This window comes from Eupeodes corollae, chromosome 2, assembly GCF_945859685.1.
Source record: "Eupeodes corollae chromosome 2, idEupCoro1.1, whole genome shotgun sequence".
In the NCBI taxonomy this organism is placed as follows: Eukaryota; Metazoa; Arthropoda; class Insecta; order Diptera; family Syrphidae; genus Eupeodes; species Eupeodes corollae.
In genome coordinates, this window is record NC_079148.1 from 76,061,638 (window position 1) to 76,086,785 (window position 25,148).

Genomic DNA, 25,148 nt, shown 5'->3' on the forward strand with positions numbered 1-25,148 from the left:
AAAACGAATCTTCCCCCACTTAAAAAAATCCTTATAAATGACAATATTACTCGCACACAGGAATGGTTAACAGTTGAAAGTCACTAGGCACTAGTTCTCAATTTATTTATTTATTAATTTTCGTTAGTCTATTATTAATATCATTTTCAGTCTGCTTACTCGAAAACTAATGTTTTGTGTGAACCTGATTGTTTTTCTTGAATTTAAAAAAAGCCTTACACTCTTTAGGTCCGTCATAAAAATAGTTTGTAATTGAAGTTTTAGAAACTTCAATTTCTTTTAAGAAAATAAAAAATGCTGTTTTTACAGAATATAAGAATGCGATACTCTCTCAGGGAAGGGGGTCTTGTCCCAATGACCCTCCCCCTGGAAAGGCTTTTAAGATGATCATTGATGCAATCAATTTCAATGGATTCGTTACTTGTTGTTGACTTAAATAATGTATCAAACTATTTTTCAAGTTTGAACGTATGCTTACTATGTATGTAGGAATCTTTCAAATCAAAAAAGTCATACATTTAAGATTCAATGATAATCGAATTGACTTTTATAAATATGTTAGTTTGCTTAAATATATAAATAAATATTTAATTTTATTATTCAAATATATATCCTAACAAGATTGAATAAACTTTATGAATAAAACACATTTATGAACATACGTCTGTTTAAAATTTATTTTCGTTTTTTTCTTTGATGGTCAAAACTTTCTTCTCCAATATTTTGATCAAATATTTCTTCAATTACTTGAAGAACTCTCAATCGAAATTTTCGATTTTGTCGATCATCCATTTTTCGTACATCACGTAATAGACTTTTGAAAAAATTCATATCAGAATCGTCTTGATTTTCTTCTTCTTCGTTCTGCTTACGGCTCCGTGGTTTACTCATAAAAGGCTCTGCTTCATCAATCATTTCAAAGAACTGATCATTATTACCACATTCTTCAATGTCGTTTTTAATTGGAGATTTATCTCTTATCGGTGGAATTGTTGATGATATAGATTCCAGTTCGTTATCATTTGGAAAAGATTCAGTTGCATCATTGATTTGAATTTCATCAAGGAATGGACCTGGTTTGGAATCCTCAGATTCATCACGAAGCTCGATTGTACTTTGATTGTGATTGTACTTTTTAGAAATGGTAGGAAATGGCAGAAGAAAATGGAGATGTGGTGTAAGATAATACGGCTTGGTTCTTCGGTTGCCCTTTTTCATTGAATGCCTCTTAATACTTCTAAACAGTGCATCTCGAATTTTTCGCCAGCGTTCAGGGCAGCTATCGACTGTCAATAAAATAAAATAAAATTAGAAAATGCGGAAACAACATAAAAATTATGTATAGATGAATGTATGTCATGTCAAATGTTACAAAAAAAAAGTTTAATTGCAAAGCTTCCTAAAACTACTTATTAATCTGCTAAAGTTGCAGTTCTTCGAAGAAATATCGAAAGATATCCCCTGCACATACTTAAGCCTATCCCATGCCAAAAACTTTGCATTTGTTGAGCCTTTTAATAACATCTGTTTCTTAAGGTTTTAAATCAATTTAACTAAACTCCAGAGGGCAGTAATGCCCGACCCTTTGGTATTTACGTGCCATTTTAACATCCCATACGAGGTTAGAGGAACCGAAACAGTGCTTTTGTTGAATTTCGTATTCTGTAACACAATTTTGATGGGCGACAAAATTACGTTCTAGTCTAACTTTTGTATTCTAATTAAAATCTCTTGAATTTGTTTTATCACATCAGGTTTTTAAAATATGCTTATTTAAAAATGTTAAACAACAACGAGGTTTTTAAAGCTAAATTTAATCTAAAAATACCTCTAAAAAATACATTCTATGATGATTTTGCAAAGTTCAAATCCTTTTCTTTTAGATGCAATTTAAATCATTTTTGTATCTTATCTATGTAGTTTCTGGAAATTCTTAAATAGTTATAAGTTTTTATTCGACTCTATGTGAAATTTAAGCAAACCTTGAATTTAATACTTTCATAGTTTTAAAGAATACGTTTTCGAGTTAGTTTGTAGTGCATATTTCGTACCTAAAGTTTGATTTTAACTATTTGCTTAAGTTTTAAAAATACTCGTTTTAATTTTTTTTATTTGTGGAATATACGTATTTAAAAAATTTGATATAACAGAATTGTTTCGCCAGTAGATTGGTTGCAAGAACACAACTTACTTTCAAACGATTATGCCTTTTTTTAAATATAAGGCCATCAAAACCCATTCGAAAATTTTATTTGCCAGGAAGAAAACCGACCACGTGTATTGGTGACAAAAGTATCGTCGTAATGTTTCTTACCTCACCCGTTCTAGAAGTTATTTTAACGGGTGTGCTTATTTTGGTCTTATTGTATTCGGACAAAAAAAACTATTTGAAAATCATGTTCATACTCTTAACTTAACATTCATACTGAAGTCATACTGTCTGAAAGATTTTTTGGCAATAAGAGTACAAAGGTTTAAAGCCAAAAAATCAAGATTTTTCAGAATTTGTACTTTCAGCTTTTAGCTCAAATATCCCAAAATTTACTAGATCGATTTTGAAATTGTTTTTGGCATTAATATTCAGTTCAGTCTAATTTTTTATTTGATCTTTATGGTCGTTTACTGACTGGAATTATCAAAACTTTTACACAATTTTAAATGGATTGTATATTAACTATTTACAAACAGCTATGGCCAAAATAATAAGAACACCTAACACGATGGGCTACTTTTATTTGTTTTTACGTTTGTTTTGTTTTGAATAAATATATTATATTTTTAGCAGATAGTTTATGATGACAACTTTAAAATCAACAAACTTTATCAATTTATATATTATTTTCAACCGAAAATTATTAATTTAATATAAAAAACTGGTTCTAAACATAAGTAGACTTCGACAAAATTGTAAATAAATACCTGTTATATCCAAGCACACTTGTGCGCCCCAACAAATTTCAAACAAAGATAAACCCACGCAAAATCTTGACTTCAAATTCAATTAAACACATTGTAATAATTCTTCAAAGATGATGCAACGATAATAAACATAAATTGCATATCAGCACTTCTTGGCCTTCAGCCTTGTGCAAGAGTATCAAATGGATATCAAAAGTATTTGACAATATTGAATCATTGCATCATCCGCAGTCAAACAAAGGTTTGCTGCGTTAGCATATTAATAATATAAAAGGGATCTCCAGATCTCTTTCTAGTTTAGTTTTTTCACAAGTTTATCAACGTATAGCCGATGATTTCCCCCGACCAACGGTAAGGGATCTGACGCTTAAATAAAAGTGTTTTTAATTAAAATAAAACGGTCTTTTATTTCGGTTGCCCTGTTCCCAGAACAGGAAGAAAGATTTTTTTTGAATCTTTGAGAAAACTCAATTAAAATTGGCGCAGTCGGTAGGATTCCAGTCAGATTATAAGTGAAAATTATAAGAGACATGGTAATCCAGTGGTCGAACCGGAATTAAATTTTTTTCTCGCGACCCAAAAAATTTGTTTTTATTGTGAAAATTAATAAATGCAAAAACGTGTTTTAGTTAACAATAAAAAATAAATGCAACAAAAAAAAAAAAAAAATTAAATAAAGTAAAAGTGATTAATTTTCGAACGAAAATCGTGAATTTCATTTAACTAAATTTAATTACAAAAAAATAATAATTTTTCGAACGAAAATCGAAAATTATTAAAAAGGAAAAATTATTTAGTAACCAACGCCAGTGAATATGGTTAATGTTGCGAAGCCTCATAGAGAGGAAATAATTTTCAGTGAAGAGTGAAAAGTGGAAGAGTAGAAGTGAAATTAAAGGCTGATGAACAATTATAATTAATAAATTAATTGAAAAAACCCTATAATGAAAATTGAGTAAAAATAAAAAAAAAATGAGTGAGTGAGAAAAAGAAAAATTAATAGATAAATAAAAAGAACATAAAAAAAATATAATTTTTTTTTATACAAAAGCAAAAGTGCAAACAAATTAAAAACAAAATAAAAAATAATAAACCAAAAGGAACGATAACAAGCAAAACCAAAAAGGTTAAATGCAACAAATAGTGCAACTAAAAGAAAAAAATTAAAATTTATGGTTCAAATTATATGTGGAAAATCCACTTGAACCCAACGTTGATGTAAGTGGCATGATCTAAAGCCCCAACGAGATCAAGTTGATGAACCGAATCAGAAGAGATTCGCAACGAGCTGAATTAAGGCAGCTAAACTACAACCAGCAAAGAAACTTTCAAGAACAAGCAGACAACATGGAACCATCAGTAGCACAACAACAGCAACAGCAGCAACAGCAGCCGCAACAACCACCATTAGTAGGAGGTAATAATAATTTAAGATCTTTGGAATTAAATCCCCTTAAATATATAGAAAGATTACAAAATTTTGACGGTAAAACCGAAGACCTCCCTATTTTTATTTCAAATGTGGATGATATAATCCCCACATTATTAACTTATAATGACATTTCTCAAAAAATGTGTATAAATATTCTTAAGAGTAAATTTATAGGAAGAGCCAGACAGGCTATCGAAATTCATACCCATCTTACAAGATGGATTGATATAAAAAACATGCTTTTGCAAAATTTCGGTGGATTTAAAAATTCGTTCCAATTATATGAGGATCTCAGAGCTTCTCAATATAGAGGCGATCCGATTAAATTTTATAACTACATACAACATACCCTTTCCTTATTAAACCAAAAAAGGTTTACAAGAAAATAATATTTCTGATATCCCTCGTAATAACGAAACAGCGCTTAAAATCTTCAAAGAAAGATTACCGACGCATTTGAGAACAATTCTATATGCATTAAAACCCCCAACCATGGAGTCAGCACTTCATGAGATAACTCAAGCAGGATTTATCACACGACAAAATAATGATTTTAATAATGAAAAACAAAAGCACACTAATACTAATAAAAAATTTGAAAATAGATATGAGAATAAGAATAAAAATAATAATAATAACTTTAAAAATCCTAATAATCCATTTAGGAATAATGAAAATAATAAAAATTGGCAACCAAAACCTTATGTGCCGAACAATCAAAATAATTATAATAGACCAAATAATAATAATTATAATAATAACAATAATAACAGAAATAGACAGTATCCTCAAAGATTTGAACCAATGGATATCGATCCAAGTTCATCACAAGTAAGGAGAGCACATGAAGCTAACTACGTAGACAAACAAAAAGAACAAACGCAAGCAAATTTTCGGCATTTTGCCTCGGAATCTCACTTCCCTATATTAAATTAGAAAAAGGGAATACAATTTTAAGACTCCTTATTGACACCGGAGCAACTAATAGCCTTTTGAGGGAACAAGATTCTCCAAAAGAATTTACAAAATGGCGTACCAATCCCATGACAATCCGGACAGCAGGAAACCCTATAGTAGTAAAAAAAGATGTATTAATACCAAAAAACAGATTTGCACTATCTGTAAAAAATGATTGTGAATTCCAAGTGCACACCTTTAATGAAGAGTATAATGGAATAATTGGAAACAATATTTTGATTCCAAATGATGGAGAAATAAATTACAAAAATAAAACATTGAAATTGAATGACGAAATCATTCCTTTATTCTTCAGCGAAAATGAAGAAAAGGAATATGAAAAGACAATCAATTATTTTAATGAAATAAAACCTGTAGACTCCATATTAAATAATGAAGTGAAAAAGGATCTGCGAACAGATCACTTAAACAAAGAAGAAAAACAAATATTGTATAAATTAATAAAAGAATGCGACGGAGCATTTTATAAAAAGGGTGATGATTTAACTTTTACAAATCATGTAAAACATAACATCCCAACGGAAGATAACTCTCCCATATACACAAGGATATACAGATATCCTGAGATCCACAAAAAAGAAGTGGACAGACAAATAAAAGAAATGTTAGAATCAAAAATAATTCAACATTCTACTTCGCCTTATAACGCCCCAATTTGGGTCGTTCCTAAAAAAGAAGACCACGCTGGTAATAAAGAGTGGCGAATAGTAATAGATTATAGAAAGTTAAACAATATTACTAAAGAAGATAAATATCCTATTCCAAACATGGATTCGATATTAGATAAGCTAGGACAAGCAATATATTTTACAACGTTAGATCTTACAAAAGGATTTTATCAAATAGAAGTTGAAGCTAAAGATAGGGAAAAAACAGCATTTAGTACATTAACGGGACATTATGAGTTCGTAAGAATGCCATTCGGTTTAAGGAATGCACCTGCAACTTTCCAAAGACTCATGAATGAGGTCTTGAAAGATTACATAGGAAAAATATGTTACGTTTATTTAGATGACATCATAATATTCTCCTCTAGCCTACAAGAACATATGGATTCACTCCATAAAATCTTATTGACACTCAAGAATGCAAATCTTAAAGTATCACTAAATAAATCTGAGTTTCTACGAAAAGAGACAGAATTTTTAGGGCATGTAGTAACCCCAAATGGTGTAAAACCAAATCCAAAGAAAATTGAAACTATAAAGAATTTTCCTATCCCAAAAACAGTAAGAGAAATACAAAGCTTTCTAGGATTAACAGGATACTATAGAAAATTTATAGATGACTATGCAAAAATAATTAAACCTTTAACTTTATGCCTAAAGAAAAACAGCAAAATAAATATAAATGATCACGATTACAAAGAATCTTTTCATAAATTGAAAACTTTAATGACTAACGATTTAATAAATAGACACCCTGACTTCTCAAAAGAATTTACACTAACAACTGACGCCAGCAATTTTGCTATTGGAGCCGTGTTAAGTCAAACACATGGACCTCTCAGTTTTGCCTCAAGAACACTTAATAAACATGAGTGCAATTACAGTACAATTGAAAAGGAATTATTAGCAATAGTTTGGGCAACGAAACAATTTAGACATTACCTATACGGTAGACAATTCATTATTAAAACAGATCATAGACCTTTAGTATGGTTACACAATTTAAAAGAGCCAAATACCAGACTCCAACGATGGAAAATAAAATTAGAAGAATACGATTTTAAAATTGAATATATCCAAGGCAAAGAGAATAAAGTAGCAGATGCACTTTCCAGAATCAAAATAGAAGACAATAAAGTCATATTACATAACCAAGATGAGTTAGCAACACAGCATAGTGCTGAATCAGATAGTTCACATCTTATTCCTATTAGTGAAAAACCGGTTAATTTATTTAATCGACAAATAATTCTTGAAATCAATGAAAATGATCATCAAGAAATTTTGTACCCACATGTTGGAAAAAGAAGAATAACATTCAGTAGAAAAGAATATAAAGAAGAAGACTTTATAAACATAATAAAAGAAGTAGATACAACAATACTAAATTGCATATATGTCAAAGATGACGAAATATTTAAAAAATTCCAAGATATATGGAAAAAGGAAAATTAATTAAGTAATAAAATATTACAAAGAAGCATGATTATATTAAAAGATATAAAAGAGTTAGAAGCAAGAGAAATTATATTAAGAAATCATAAAAATCATAATCACGCAGGAATCGAAAAAATATTCTTAGAAATAAAACGAGAATATTATATGCCGAACCTTAAAAATTTAATTAATAAAATAATAAACAATTGCTCAACATGTATGGCAAAAGCAGAAAGAAACCCAATTAAACTACCTTACGAAAAAACAGAGACTCCAAAGAGTCCTATCGAACACTATCATATCGATATATGGTTTGTTAATAAAAAAGAAAAGTATATATCATGTATTGACAAATTCTCTAAATTTGCAGCAATTGAACCAATCAAAACAAAAACTTATGTAGACGTAATAAACGCTCTCACTAGAATATTTTCATACATGAAGAAACCAAATAAAATTACTCTCGACAATGAAAACGCATTTGTATCAGAAACATTTAAGAACTTTTTAGAAAATAACAACATAATCATACATTATTGCACAGCTAATAGACACACCGGAAATTCCGATGTAGAAAGACTTCATAGCAGTCTAAATGAACATATGAGAATCTTACAGCAATTACAACTATCCAATGAAGAAGATATACCAATAAAGCACGCTACAAAAGCACTTGAATCTTACAATAACGTAATCCATTTAACTACCAAAGAAAAACCAATCGACGTTCACTTTAATAAAATTGACAACGAAATAATCTATAAACGAATTGAAGAAAATAAAATAAAAATATTAAATAAATTAAACATTAATAGAAAAGATGTAAGCATAGACGAAAATTATGCGAAGGTAACAGAACAAGAGAAAATAAAAAACAAAATCGTACCTAAACATAAAAAGGTGAAAGTTATTAATAAAACTGATAAAAAATACACGTTACAAGAAGGAAATAGATTTAAAAAAATTCCTAATCGCATTCTTCATAAAGATCAATTTAGGAAGAAGAAAAAATATCAACAAATAAAATCTTCCAGTTTCAGATCCAATAAGGATATTGCATCAAATGTTGCAACCCATGGCGATAATGCAGAAAATAATTATAATAATGATGATTACGATAACCCTCAACCAAGTACGAGCAGAATTGGAAGTCATTGACTTAAATAAGGGAAATGGATTCACTTTAATCCAACTAGAAGAATATCCACTAATAGAAAGTTACGATACTATAATTCATATTATAAATCTAACTGAATATGAACAAAATATAGAAATTATGGAAAGGAATGTTAAAAGAATTCCAGAAGAAAATGACAGCTTTATTAGGAAAATGTCAAAAATACGAAAAGAGTTTGAAGTACTCTTACCCCATCCTAAATCAAATAGACAAAAAAGAGGATTAATAAATATTTTAGGAACAGGTATGAAATTTTTATACGGAACCATGGACGACAATGATCGCCATGATATCGAAGAACATCTAAAAATAATAGAAACAAACAATCATAATGAGATAGCAAATTTAAACAAACAAATAATAATAAATGAAAAATTTAATAAACAAATCAAAATACTTACTGAAACTTTAAATAATGAAACTAATAACATAATTAAAAGAATCAATACATTTGTAGAAAGCTACGATTACGTAAAAGATATAGCTAAAATACAGTACGAGATAAAGTTAAGAGAAAACCTCGAATATTTACATGAAGACATAGAAAAAATAAAAGAAATAATAATGACTTCAAGATTAGGAATACTCAGCAGAGATATTTTAACTGTAGAAGAAATAGATAAATACGGCATTAATATAAATAACTTAGAAGAGTTAAAACTCAGTTTAGCCCTATATAAAACAAATATTATATTTATAATTAAAGTACCCAAATATACAAATGAACTGTTTAAAAAGATATACGTTCAACCCATTCCAAATAAGGATAGTAATTCCCAATTAAAAATACACAAACACCTTTATCTGACAAAAGATCAAATAATATATGACAGTACTAAATATGTACAAAATTTAACCAAAATAAACGATGATTGTATAGAAAATATACTTAAAAAGTCAATGAATTGTAAACTTATAAAAAATATAAATGAACAAGTATTAGAAATAGGAAATAATAATCTTGTATTAATTAATGTAAAATTACAAGAACTTAATCAAAATTGTAATAATCAAAAAATTAAAATTAAAGGTAACTACCTTATTAGATTTGAAAATTGTAAACTTAAAATAAACAATAAATCATATGAAAGGAAAAATTATAAGCATGAGCTTTTAATTCCTAATACAATATTGGATATAAATTATACTAAAATTGAAGAATTAACTTTTGAAGAATTAAAATACCAAAATATAAACAATTTAAAAGAAATACAAGAATTGAAATATAGTCATAAAAAGTCAAGTTTCAAAATATATTTTATCATTTCATTCATTTTAATAATTGTAATAATTTATGTTTATCTAAAATTAAAAAGTAAGAAAAGGAAGATAATAAATAATGTAAATCTTCCAACGGTCAATTTCCGACCCTTAGAATAATCTAAAGAGGGGGGTGTTATATCCAAGCACACTTGTGCGCCCCAACAAATTTCAAACAAAGATAAACCCACGCAAAATCTTGACTTCAAATTCAATTAAACACATTGTAATAATTCTTCAAAGATGATGCAACGATAATAAACATAAATTGCATATCAGCACTTCTTGGCCTTCAGCCTTGTGCAAGAGTATCAAATGGATATCAAAAGTATTTGACAATATTGAATCATTGCATCATCCGCAGTCAAACAAAGGTTTGCTGCGTTAGCATATTAATAATATAAAAGGGATCTCCAGATCTCTTTCTAGTTTAGTTTTTTCACAAGTTTATCAACGTATAGCCGATGATTTCCCCCGACCAACGGTAAGGGATCTGACGCTTAAATAAAAGTGTTTTTAATTAAAATAAAACGGTCTTTTATTTCGGTTGCCCTGTTCCCAGAACAGGAAGAAAGATTTTTTTTGAATCTTTGAGAAAACTCAATTAAAATTTACCGTTATAATATTTAAAAAAATATTTTAATTTTTTTCATTTCATTACTTTGTACTAAGTTTCAAATCCTTTATGTATTTATTTATGACCGTGGTTATTCGACTACTCATAGGCCCACCAATCCTTGTATATTCCAGGTGGATTTGAATACCAAAAATCCTGAACAAACTTCCACAAATCCGATTTATTTGATGGATGCCGATTACAATTTAATTCCACAAGTTTTCAATTGGATTCAAATCCGACTGCTAGGCCGAGGGCTAAACATCAATTTCCATTTTCCATTTCTTCAAAGCATCTATTTTGTTACTTTTGCTGAGTGCTTGGGGTCGTTATCCTGTTGATATCGCTACATATTTTCTTCGGCCCATGGTAGCATTGTATCTCTTAGAATCCCGACATAAGTTTCCTTGGTCATTATTCCATTAATGAGTAATACTGGACCTATTCCCCACTAAGAAAAACAACCCATATCATCCATATATGTATTTTGAATTATTTATATTTTGTATATGAAAACAACATTTATATTTTACTTCCTTAAACTTTGTTGCTAAAAGTACTACTTTTGACTGAAGATTGGACCAAGAACATAATATGAAACGGATATTCAGCCTTATTCCAAAAAAACAGCACAAATTCATCAACTTTTGACCAATTGACGATTCAGGGGGAGGGGGGGTCACATGAGCCAAAAAACCTAATAACAGTTAAGTTGTATAAATAAAGATTGCATTTAAAGATTTATTAGTAATTTAACGTCATTCACCAAAAAGTGGTTTGCTGTTAAAAACAAGTCAAATTTTGTTAGAACTAAGAGGTATCAACCAGCGCTCTGGCAATGCCCTGCCAATGACAGAACATTTATTATATTTGGCAACACTGCTGTTTTTTAAATTTAATAACGACTGAATATGTCAATTCATTCTTTTCTTGTTTCTCTTTTATTAAAATAAACTTTTGCGTTTTCAATTAAATTCATCAGGTTATGGGCCCAGTCCCAACGCGAAATATAAATTGTTAAAAAGTAAGAAACAATGTCGAACAGCATGAATTCCATCAGGCCACTCGTCAGCGATAACTATGATACGTGGGTCATGCAAATCGAGGCCGTGATGGTGAAAGCTGGAACATGGAAGCATGTGAATGGAGCAGTACCACAACCAGAACTTCTTGAAAACAACGAGAAGTCCAAAAAGGATCTGCAGAAGTGGTTGGATGACGACGCAAAAGCGAAGTCAGACTTGATTATTGCCATCGATCCGAGTCTATTGCGTCTCGTTAAAGGATTGGACACGGCAAAGGGTGTCTGGGAACGATTGAAGTCTGAATTTGCTTCCACGGGACCAACGAAGAAGGCAACATTGCTGAAACGTGTGGCGACATATAAAATCCAGGAAGGCGACGATCTGCGAAAGAATTTAATGGAATTCTTTGATGCAGTGTCACAACTAAAGTGTATGGATGTTGATATACACGAAGAGTTATTGTCGATTCTTTTATTGAATGGATTGCCACCGAGTTTTGAACTGTTCAAGTGTGCAATGGAGTCTCACGACAACCTTCCGAAGCCCAGTATTCTGAGAGAGAAAATTCTCGAGAAGTACGATGCAACAAATCAGCGTAAGGAGGATGACAGATCCGAAGCCATGTATGTCCGGCGAGGTGCTAGTCAGAGCAAATCGAAGTTCGAACGAGGAATGCAGCAACGAAAGCATGTCAATGCGAGTGACCGTGACACATCTTTTAAATTCAGATGCTACAAATGTCATGAACTTGGTCACAAGGCGTCCATGTGTACGAAGAACAACAAACCGAAATTCCCTTCACGATTTGAATCGTCAGCGAAGGCAGAAAATACATTTTTCATGATGGAAGACCAAGCTTTGGGGATGCAGAGGAGTGAATTTGACAGACGGTGGTGTCTGGACAGCGGTTGCACGTCCCACATGTGCAACGATGAGAGTCTGTTTACATCCACACCATCTGCGATGCAAGGAAAGCTGCTGTTGGCAAACGATTCCAGTACGAATGTCGATGCGAGAGGAACTATAAGGATTATCACTACAGACGGGATGTCTGAGAGGTCAGTAAAACTCGAAAATACATTACTAGTTAAGAACCTTCGAACTAACCTATTATCTGTTGCGAGGATAACCGACCACAACAACACCATCACATTCGATAAAGAGAAGGCAATCGTCCGAGGAGATGACGGTGAAGTTAAGGTAGTTGCGAGCCGAGTTGGACAACTGTACTATGTCCAAGAAAGTGCAACACAAGCGTGTATCGTGGATGTGAGTGAATCCAAGCTTGACTTATGGCATCGCAGGCTCGGTCACCTGAACGAACGAGATCTTCTGGATATGCATCGAGGGAATGTGGTGACTGGACTTTCTCTGAACGAAAACGAAAAGCTTGGTACCTGCAGCGTGTGTCTCAGCGGAAAGATGACGAGGTTGCCGTTTCCCAAGAAGTCACATAGAAGCACAAACGTTTTGGATCTTGTGCACACTGATGTGTGGGGACCCTCCAGAGTTGATTCGTTAGCAAAGTCGAGATACTTCGTCACTTTCATCGACGATTGCAGCCGTTGGTGCGAAATAAGATTTTTGAAGCATAAAAATGAAGTTTTTCGCGCTTTTAAGGATTACAAAGCTCAAGTTGAGAAGCAAACTGGTCGAAAAATAAAATGCTTGATGTCAGACAACGGAGGAGAGTTCTGCAACCATGAATTTGACGAGTTTCTACGTTTGAACGGAATAAAAAGACAACTCACAATTCCGCATACGCCACAGCAAAATGGTGTGGCAGAACGGAAGAATCGAACGCTTGCTGATATGGCAAGGTGTCTCCTAATTCAATCTGGTGTTAAAAACGATTTTTGGGCAGAAGCAATTGCAGCATCAAATTACTTGCGGAACCGATGCCCTACAACCAGTTTGGATGGACGCACACCGTTTGAGTTCTGGAACAAAAGATTGCCAGACCTGAGACACCTGAAGGTTTTCGGCGCAAGGACTTTTGTTCTTGATAAAACTCCTGGTAAGGACAAATTCGAAGCGCGTTCAATGGAGGGCATCCTGGTTGGTTACTCCGAAGTATCCAAGGGCTATCGTGTATGGATCCCTGAAAAACAGAAGGTAGTCATTACGAGAGACGTCAAGGTTGTAGAACATGATTTAGTTTCTGTGAAAAGTCAAGAGAAACAGTTAACTATTCCAAGTGATGAAACTACAATTGAACTGGAGTTAGCTTCGATGGATTTGGAGACACATAAGGAGTTTGAGCCTCCGATGGAGAAGAAAAATGTTCGTGAAGATTATCAAACGCGGTCTGTTTCGAAGTCGGCCAAGCAGAGACAAGTCGAACAACCAACAGAAAACGATGCTGATGTTGAAGACGAAAGCGAAGATGAAGATTACGATGATGCTGTAGACGGAGATGACATTGAGATAGCAAACATTGGAGAGTTGTCACTCGAGGATGCAATGTCTGGAGCAGAAGCACAAGACTGGTTGAAAGCAATCAAAGAAGAGATTCGAGCGCTAATCAAGAACAATACTTGGGACCTAATCGAGCGTCCAGAGAACAGAAGTGTCGTGACAAGCAAAATTGTTCTACGAAATAAAATGAACGCAGATGGTTCTTTGGAACGAAAGAAGGCTCGTGTCGTTGCTCGAGGTTTCACGCAGCGCAAAGGAATCGATTATGAGGACACATTCGCGCCTGTAGCCCGCCTCGAATCAATTAGACTCCTGATGGCTTTAGCAGTCCGTGAAAATTTGAAAGTTTATCAAATGGATGTCGTGGCAGCGTATCTAAACGGTGAGTTGGAACAAGAGATTTTTATGGAAACTCCAAAATATCTTCAGCAGTCGTTGCAAATGCTTGTTAGCGAGAACCGAAATAATGATGGTGTGACGAAAAAGGCCAAACAAATGCTGCAAAAACTCAAGAATGGCGATTATGTGTGTCGATTGAGGAAAGCGTTATATGGTCTGCGGCAGGCTGGACGACAATGGCACAAGAAGTTGGACGAAACACTTCGTAGACTTGGCTTGAAACCAGCTGCTAACGATACATGTTTTTACTTCAACACAAGTGGAGAAGAATTCACCATCGTTGCAGTGTACGTCGACGATATCCTGTACGCCTCAAGAAGTCAAAATACATTGAAACACATACGTGATGGACTTGCTGCAGCATTTGAAGTGAAGGATCTAGGTCTGGCGCGATTTTGTTTGGGCGTCGAAATCATTCAAAGTGAAGGCCAGATTAAACTGAAGCAGCAAGCATACATCAGAGAAATATTAAAAAAGTTCAACATGGACGAGTCGAAACCAATAAATACACCGAGCGACTCAAAGTCAAAATTACCTCCTGGGAAAGGTAACACTGAACAGCGTCAAAGCGAAAAACCCTATCGTCAACTTATCGGATCGCTTATGTATTTGGCAATTGCGACAAGGCCAGACATAGCCTTCACAGTTAATCGTTTAGCGCAGTACAACGAAACCTATCAAGATATGCACTGGTCAGCTGCGAAGCGTGTTCTACGCTATTTACGAGGAACGGAAACATACGGGCTCACTTATACGAAGGACACTTTGGGTCTTCGAGGATACTCGGATGCTGATCATGCTAACGACGAGACCGATAGAATATCATACACCGGATATGTTTTTATATTGAGCGGAGCTGCAATTACCTGGCGTTCCCAGAAACAAAGGTCAGTAGCTATTTCAAGTACTGAGGCAGAATATGTTGCGCTGTCAGAGTCATCGAGAGAAGCAACATATCTGCAGAATCTTATGACCGAGATGAATTTGCCTCAACTTACGAAAATAAGTATTGGAACAGACAACCAAGGCGCAAAACACATAGCTGAGAATGCAGTTTGTCATTCACGAACAAAGCATATTGCGACCAGATACCATTTTGTCCGGCAGCTACTACATGATGGAAAAATAACAGTCGTCTACACCCCAACTGATAAGATGCCAGCGGATGTGTTCACCAAGCCACTTCCTGGACCAGCCCACTACAGATGTATGGAAAACATCGGTACATCAACTTGTTAAATGCGCTGATTGAGGAAGGCGTGTTAGAACTAAGAGGTATCAACCAGCGCTCTGGCAATGCCCTGCCAATGACAGAACATTTATTATATTTGGCAACACTGCTGTTTTTTAAATTTAATAACGACTGAATATGTCAATTCATTCTTTTCTTGTTTCTCTTTTATTAAAATAAACTTTTGCGTTTTCAATTAAATTCATCAAATTTTGATTTTCGCTCAATTCAGAATTTAAAAAAAAACTTTAGTCATGCTTTAAATTACTTTCATAAAAATTGTTTCTAAGAAAAAGAGCAAATATTTAGGTTCATAAGAAGAAACCTTGAATAAAAGATCATCAATTTTGTATTAAGTTGCCTTTAAATTCCTTAAACTAGCCTGCAATTTTATTATTAAATTTTTTTGACACACATAAACAGTGAACATTGAAGTGATTTTTACTTACGACATATGTATATAGGAACCATACAGCAAGTTTTGCATAAGTAAACAATTTCAAACTAGAGTTTTTAATTAAATATGACATTACGACGGTAGAGAACCGAAAAAAATGGGTACCGAGATTCCTTTCGTATGTTTGTCTTTCCTGGCCCCTACAGTCCAAACAATTGTGTTGATTGAAATTAAGATTTTCAGCCGATTTGTCTGAGGCGTTTTTTTCATTTTATTAATACTAAAAATAACAGCAGTCCCCACAGAAATTTTTTGGTTCAAGATGTGAATTTTCTAAAACTTTCTCCAAATTTTGTGTTCTTAATTTGGCTTCTTTCTACAAGAAAAACATATTTTCGTATTGCTCCAGAAGGGTACCATTCAAAAATCCTTAATTTAGTTTTTAAGTTTTCTCAAGAACTAATGGAACGATTTCAAAATTCTTCTCTTTTTTTGCAAGCTCTTGTCAATAATCAAATCGATGATGGTTTTTTATGATCAAAAATGTATTTTTTTGATTTTTAATAAAATACTAATTTTGTTTACACAACTCGATATTTCAATAAAGGGACCACATTTATTGACGAAATTTTAATGTAAAATGTTCATATATTTATAAGCTCTTTACTTAGGCTTATACCAAAAATATTTTCAAGACAAAATTTAAAATGATTTTCGAAAAAATAGGTTAATCTAGATTTTTTGACAAATAAAATGGCATTTAAGTTTTTGAAAAAAACTTATTTTGCAGGTACATTTTTAAATCTTAAAATATATGAAATATTTTTAAACAGACTTTTTGGAAGAAATTATCAAGTTCTAGCGACCCAGTCGTGCGTTTCATTTCTTTCAAAATTGGTTTTCAGTTGAATACAAAAGATTTTAAAAAATTAAATAAATCTACTTTGAAATGAATTTGATTTGGATGCTCTAGAACTGAGATTCAAACACGAATTTCAACAATACAAATGTCCCAAAAAAATCAAGTGACACTTTTGTTAAATGAATGGCTAAGTGAAAAACATAATAAACGTTTCATATCTATTGATATAAACGCTTTGAAACGTGTAATTTGTGAGTACTACAAAAATTTCTTCCCAACTTATTTGTTTACTTACCTTACTTTGTTTTAATCTATTTTTTTAGAGAAATTATATACTTAAATGCAGCTATTTCCTTCAATTCAAGGAAGTGTTCTAAATAATTTGATAACTAAAGTTGGCATTTTAGGAATTATTAAATGTTTTTAGCATCCTTTACAAAACATTAAAGAACATTTTTAAGCGGTGAGTAAAAACTCATCTAAGGGTGTGAAAACCCCCCCTCCCCTGATGAAAAGTCTGGATCCGCCCTTGCAATCGGCTTGGTGGATTGTACGCTTCACCTGTAGAGGAGCATTTGACTATTCTGGCAATGCTCCGAATTGACTCACCCTGCTCACACAACACCAATATAGCTTGACGCTAAGATACCGATCAATACTTATTATTATTTTAGTTATAAGTAGTTAAATAATAAAACTTAATTATTTTTTAGCCAAACATATAGCACCGTGAACAAATGAATTGCAACTGAACACATTGTTCTTTGTTTTAATCAATTAAAAATATATATAGGTAACTAAAGAGAATATAACAAATTTTTTTGTTTACTTCTCTAAAATGAAAGCTTTGGTTTTTGTTGTTTCATTCAAACGTTGTAACTGTTCTTATTATTTTGGCCTTAGCTGTATGTACATACATATATAAATATTCTTAAATTTACAACTGCCCTTTTCTCGTTTACTGCAAGTTGGCGCACTAAACATTTTGTATGTTAACCAAATTTATTCTAAAATAAAGGATACGAGTAACGGTAGGCGGGGTGCGTAGATAGTTCTTAATAATTGTTGATAGTTTTGCAGACTGCAGATATAGTTAAAAAATTACTTACCGGGTTCATTAATTTCCTTCGATATTTTATGCCAGGCACTTTTTAACAGTTTTTTGTTTCTATAATCTTTTGAACTCGTATCCCAAATACAAGGATTTGTCTCTACCATTTTCACAAAATGTATATTCAACTTTTCTGCGCTTGTTTTCATATTCAGGTAATATTCTGCTGAGTACTAAATACTGTGTGCTGTGTACACTAATTAAATACCTAAATAAACTTTTACTGTTGCTGTTACTTCTTGGCTGGACGACACGACGCGCACGCAGAAACTGTTATTAAATGCAGTTTTTATTTTCCAACTGCAACCAAATACCAAAGGTTTGTTCTTGTAATTAATACAAATGAACATAATATGTATACATACTTATACACACGTACATGTAAATACATATTGGCATTCCACTTTTTCATTGAGGTATGGTGAATATATTCTTACTCTTCATTTCTTGTTACGACACCGGCGGCGGCGCTTGCTTTCCTTCTCTTTTTTACATTTTTAAGTCAGTGTTAGTTTGAAAACTATATATACACACACTGGTGCATTACTGGAGTTTCGATTTACGACAATAACAACAAATACAGCCAACAGCAACAATTGCGGGAAGGTAGAGCTCATAGAGTTCGTACAGTACTGCAGTATTTGAAATGTGAACAGTAAGATAGTTTTTTGGGTAAGTTATTTGTTTCTTGTTTTTGCATTTTGCTGTCTGGCGTCGGATCATAAATGAATGACGCATGGAACAGCATTATTTGTAGTTTTTACTCGTTAAAAAGTTAGATACAGTTTTAATGTGTAAACTCACAGTAAGGTTAATGATAAGAATGAACATAAAGATGAAGGCATAAACATGCATTTAAAATTCTTAACATTCAAAGTTCAATAATTTCAAGAACTTGTACATATAGGTACTTTAAGAGATTAGCTGAGTTTTGCGCACAAGCTCTGGCATCTTGCAGTTATGTATATTGTTTCGACTCTTTGTAAACCTGAAATAACGCTGAATATGTTTTTATTCGAAGAACGGAGTTGATTCAAAATTTGCTACAGTTTTTAAAATTAGCCCTGTTGAATTGTGCAATGCCCAAAGAACGTTAAAATGCCAGAGTATATATAATATATACAGTGGTGGACACGAATTTAGCACATAGAAAAGAGTACAAGTATTTTTCTACTTTCCATTCTTTATTACTTGCAAGTAACGGTTAATTTTTATGTTGTTACTATGACTACCTTATAGGGTAATAAAAATTTGTAAATGATTGAAAAGTAAAATGCCGTTTTGCGAAAAATGAAGATTGTTTGTGATTTGCGTTGTTTTCAGATGGACATAAATTTAGCCCGTTTTTCAATCAAGAGTGTATGTTTAATTTTTGTGTTTTTTTTTAAGAAAGTAATAGTTTTTGAGGTAATTAAATATTCCTTTAATTATCTATATTAAAAAAAATAAAAAACAATGAATTAGTCATAGCAAAAGCAAAATGGTACTGAAAAGAAAAAATAACTTTGATGTTGAAAATGAAGTCAAAAGGGCGCATGGTAATAGACATTTAAAAGTTGTTAGAATGCTCCAAGAAGCTGGCTTATTATGCCCTTCACATAATGTCAAAAAGTTTGGAGTGATTGAAAACGTTAAACAAAACCACCGGGCCAGAAAGACAACTACAAATGAAGATAGAATTATTTATAGGTTATCGATCAAGGATCCGTTTAAGACCTCCAGTGCCATTCGAAGCGAACTTTCAACGAACTATATGGAGTAAATGTTTCCTCAAGAACCATAAGACGCCAATTAAATGAAAACAATCTACGTGAGTGCTCAAATCAAACAAAATCTGAAACCTAGGTTACAGTTTGCCAAAGCTCACCTAGACAAACCAATTAGTTTTTGTAAAAATGTGTTCTGGAGCGATGAATCCAAATTCTGCCCTTTTCGGATCGGATGTGAACAAATATGTATGGCGTCCAAAAAACAGGGAATATGATCCAAGGTACAACATTAAAACGGTGAAACACGGTGGATGCAACTTCATGGTCTGGGCTGCTTTTTCATGGCACGGTGTTGGCCCCATCGTAAAAATTGACAAAAATTGAATTGAAACCAGAACGTATACAGAGATATCCTGTTGGATCATATGATACCCTACGTAAAACACAATTTGCCGTTATTATGGCGCCTCATGCACGACAAATACCCTAAACACACTCCAAAGTTATAGCGAAGTGTGCCTTAGAGGTGAATAAATCGACGTTTTGAAGTGGCCAGCACAATCACCCGCTCTTAACCCGATCGAGAATTTGTGGAATAATGTTTAACACAATTGTGGCAGGAGATTCAAAATGCTTTGTATGCAATTCCAAAGTCACGATGTGAGACTTTGGTGGAAAGTTTGCAAAAAGAAGAATTGCTTCTGTACTGCAAAATAAAGGGTTCCCTATCCAATATTAAGAAAAACTTAGAATTGATAACGGTAAGAAAAATTTTATCAAGAAACTGTTGAATGTGCCAAATTCGTGTAGAGGTGAAAAATTGATGTTTCTACATTCCATCCTTTTTTCTTCTTACAGATGTTAAACATATTTGATGAAGTACTATGAAAACATAGTGCTATGTATAAGTAATGTAAATAAAATATAACTAGTTTCATAATAAGAAAACAAATCGAACATCAAATGGTTTATATTTTCCTTAACAAGTGTGCTAAATTCTTGTCCACCACTCTATATATTTTATTAATTGAAAAAAATATTGGGACATTTTTATTTTGTACTAGCGGACCCGACAGACCTTGCCCTGTCATAAAAATTTGTAAAGTGGAAGTTTTTGTTCCTACGTATTTTATAGTCGTGGCTTAAAATTCTCCTGAACAGAACCGGTGATAGGACGTTGTAAATAAAAAATAATTAAATGAAACATATACATATATCGATTTAAAAGTAAGTAATCGCCCCTGGGATGATGGTTAGTGCGTTGGACTGTCATGCAAGGGGTCTTGGGTTCAATCCCTACCTGTGTCACCTTAATTTAAAAAAAAAATAATACTGCCTCTTGCGAGGAATTGACAAATCTTTCAAGAGTAATTCTTGTCATGAAAAAGTGCTTTCTCAAATTAGCCGTTCGGATTCGGCCTAAAATTGTAGGTCCCTTCCATTCCTGACAACAGTACTCACACAGTAAGTTACTAGGCCCTGGTTCCCAACGGACTGTTGCGCCAATCAATTTTAATTTAATCGCTTTATTGTTAATCATGTGAATCATAATTATTAACAAAAATCAGTTTTATTATCATTAAAGTGCTTTGTGATATACAATGTTTTTTGTTTGATTACTTGGCGCATAGACAAACAAATCTGATGGTTTTCCAACACGGGAACAGCCAGCGTACAATTGACCATGTGAGAAACATGGGTTTTCTAGGTCAATACCACAAACACTTGATGATTGTCCCTGGGATTTGTTTATGGTCATAGCAAAAGCAAGCCGCACTCGAAACTGTAGTCGTTTAAACTCAAATGGCACATCACTCGGAATCATTGGGATGCGCGGTATAAGAACATTTTCTCCTTTATACTTTCCTTTGAGTGTAGTTGCTTCTATAACGTTGTTTAGTAATTTTTGTATCGCTAACCGTGTACCGTTGCAAAGACGCTTTTAATTGATATTTCGCAACTATTGATCCAATCTTTAATTGAAGATTGTGAGGTGGCAATCCTGGCAAATCCTGCGAGTTTAAAAATTCCGGTTGATAATTGACTACATCATCTTGGTTAGTAGCCGAATCAAATGATTTATGTATCCTCGTAATTTGTTCTTGAATTTTTAAATTCAATTCATTTAGATCAATGTGTTTTGCAGCCAATATATGTAGATAGTCCGCTCGACCAATCATGGTTTATGTACGTTTGAGCAACATCTGGAAATACCTTCTGAATAAGTTCATCTTTTGATTGCGTTAACTGACAAAAACTTTTAGGAAAGTTAACATGTCTATAAGAAATTCACTATTACCAATGTCAATGAGTTGTTTATAGAGAATATGTTTCCAGGCAGGCGTATTCTTGCTTAAATAAAGCACAAATTGGAGGACTTTAGACATGCATTGATTTCATCAGCTGGCTTTGACGAAAAGGTCCTGCTAGTAAATTATTGCACCACCAAATATGATATTATTGCTTCGTAGATCTTTTAAGGTTCTGTCTAAAACCTCCAAAGATTTGTTATGTGCTATGTACATTCATCCCAAACAATCAATTTACATTGCTGCAAAACTTTGCCATTGCAGAGTTCTTCGAAATGTTGCAGGTTGGAGATTCATCGCTTTGCACATTAATGGCAATTTAAGTGCTGCATGGGCTGTTTGACCACCTTCAAGAAAAGTTACTGCAATTCCCGACGAAGCGAGTGCAAGTTCAATTTTATTTTGTGAGCGAATTGCTGATAATATTACTGAAATCAAAAAAGTTTGAATTAATAGTTTCTTCACTGATTTGTATATTTAGATTTCCCATTCTTTTTATTAAAAAAAATTATTTTTGTACTAAACACAATAAAATAAAATAAAATAAAATAAAATAAAATAAAATAAAATAAGCAATGTGGTATAAATTTATGGATTGTTAGTGACCAAACTTAAATAATATTTGATCTTAAAAATTATATTTTTAGTTGTATCTAATATCTATCAATAAACATATTATCTAAGGTGATAGAAAATTTTGTTTGCTAAAATAATTGTGAATAACTGCTATAATACATACCTTGAAAATTGGCCAATTGTCGGGTTCTTCTACCGAAATTGCTTCGTCTTATAGGAGGCATATCAAATTTAAATTACTTTGTCACTAAACACTAACTAAACAAATACTAACACTCTGCAAAAAACACGATAAACGGATTTGTTTCAGCCGTTTATCAGTGGACAAAAGCAAACTCAGTAGATAAGGTAACAGAAGATCCAAGAAAAACAACAGCAAATCGACATCAAAACTTTTCTCTTCTTTTTAATTTAATATGACTTGAAGTCAAATTATTTAATCCGAATACATTTTAGTTAGAAAACATTGGTATGGAAAAAAGAAAAGAGCTGTTTTTATGGTTTTCCGGCAATTATTGGAATGTTTCTCGCCTTAATTAATTTTTTTTTATATTATACGCGCACTCAAGGGGATATGAATACCCTTATCATGATAAATCACAGTGCGAGCAATTAAGAAGGGAGGATAGGATTAGAAAGGAGATACCGATGCACATTGGTTTTGAATGTCTGCATATTGTAATGAGTGGGAAACATTGAGTCTGGTAAAGCATTCCACATTCGTGTGGTGCGGCTGAAGAAAGAATCTCTGTACTTTACAGTACGTCCGAAATTAGGCTCAAGGGTAAACTGATGAGCATTCCTAGAGGAACGGGTATTACGGTTGAATTGTTTGAGGGGAGGAATGCAACTGGCTATTTCATTAGAGCATTGTTTATGAAAGTAGCGATAAAATAATGACAGGCATGAAACCTTACGACGGTGCTCGAGAGATACAAAAGTTTCAGTTAGACAACGGTCACCTATCATCTTTAGAGCTCTCTTTTGAATTCTGTCTAGGAGACTCAAGTAGGTTATAGGAGCACCTGCCCAGATATGGGAATTGTACTCGAGTTTCGGACGAATAATTAATTAAGAGAATTGGCCAAATTCGTCGAGGCGTTGTTGAGTTACGCTGTAACCAACACATAAGAAAGATGAATAAAAACAAAAGCTGAAGTGAAGCCAAAAGACCGCCAATTTTAAAGTCAGGCAGTGGCAAGGATTGCGCTTATAGGATTGTCATGCCAGGGGTATCCGGTTCGACCCATGTCTGTGCCATCTAAAGTTTTTGTCACTGGTACTGCCTCTTACGAGGAATTGACAAATTCTTAATTGTTAATTTTGTCATGAAAAGTGCTTTCCCAGATAAATTGTTCGAATTCTTACTAGTTGTAAGTCCCGTGGCCTTGGTTCTCTACGGACTGTTGTGCCATATAATTTATTTATTTCATAGATGTTAAGGGTATTACTTAAAGGGTAATACCCTTAACATCTTTGAAGTTTAGACACAATGCGAACTTTAGGAAAATAGGCAAGGATTAAATAGAAGAAACCGAGGCACATTGGTCTTGAATTTTCGAACGTCAAAATGAGAGATATAAACAGAGTTGCGTAAAGCATTACACAACTTAACTCAAACTTGTTTGAGGGAACCTGCCAAGTATGTAAGCTATATTCAGGTTTTAGAAAAATGCGGGATTTGTAAATTACGGCCAGATAAGTGGTGAAAAATTTCTTGCATTAACAGAGAAATCCTGACCACCAAGCACCATTTTTGGTGATTACTGAATAAGAAGTGATCGGTCATATATTTTCCGATTATTGAAAGCTGATTAGTGGGTTACTCTTTAACAACAAAAGAGCATTGAGTTTTTGAAGAATTAAATTCTACGCGGTTAATAATTTCCAATTGAATAATGCTGTCGAGTTTCGAACTTAATGACCTTATCATACGCTGCCATTTAGAATGTGAATATAAAAACGAATATGAAAAGCTGAGAGTACTGTTGTCAGCGGAACAATTTAATTGATGAGAAGTAACAGACAAGAGATCATTTATGAATATAAAGAAGAGTGTTGAAGACAAAACGGAGCCCTGGGACTCCCTAGAAATTATTCTATGAATTAAAGACTTGAAACCATCTAATACAAGTGGAGTAAGAATATAAGCCTACGCTGATGATCTTGCTTTACTAGCGACTGGCAAGTCCCTACCCACTATCAGTGAACAAACCGAATACGCCCTTTCATTGGTAAGTAATTGGACTAGGAACTGTGGGCTGACAGTCAATCCAGCTAAAACAGAACTAGTGCTATTTACTAACAAGTGCAAAATACCTGATTTTAAAATACCTTTAATTGAAGGCTGCCCTCTTAAAATCTCTGATCACGGAAAGTATTTTGGTGTGATCTTAGATAAAAAACTGGGGCCTGAACACCAAAGATAGATTCAAAAAGGCATCGATTGCCTTTTACTTCTGCAAAAGAATTTTCGTGACAACTTGGGGACCAAACCCTAAAATTATTAGATGGATGTATTTGGCAATAATTAGACCAATACTAACCTATGGTAATTTGGTATGGTGGAAAGCTTTAGAAAAGAGCACGAACCTGACAAAAATTCAAAGACTTGTGTGCACTGG

General features: G+C 33.1%; 1 protein-coding gene across 1 annotated transcript; it reads right to left on the reverse strand.

Annotated features, from left to right (window-relative positions):
- Positions 1–649: 649 nt before the first annotated feature.
- Positions 650–18,185, reverse strand: LOC129945484 (transcription factor Adf-1-like). The gene is made up of 2 exons (XM_056055268.1): positions 17,929–18,185; positions 650–1,286 (listed from the first exon to the last, which is right to left on the reverse strand). The coding sequence occupies exons 1-2, from the start codon at positions 18,077–18,079 to the stop codon at positions 676–678; spliced, it is 762 nt and encodes a 253-aa protein (XP_055911243.1). The 5' UTR covers positions 18,080–18,185; the 3' UTR covers positions 650–675.
- Between the last annotated feature and the right edge of the window lie 6,963 nt (positions 18,186–25,148).

Excerpts from the sequence above, each read along its gene's own strand:
- LOC129945484 (XM_056055268.1), bottom strand. The coding sequence starts at position 18,079 with ATGAAAACAAGCGCAGAAAAGTTGAATATACATTTTGTGAAAATGGTA. Across the intron at positions 1,287-17,928 it reads GAAGGAAATTAATGAACCCG|TCGATAGCTGCCCTGAACGC; the intron begins GTAAGTAATTTT and ends TTTTATTGACAG.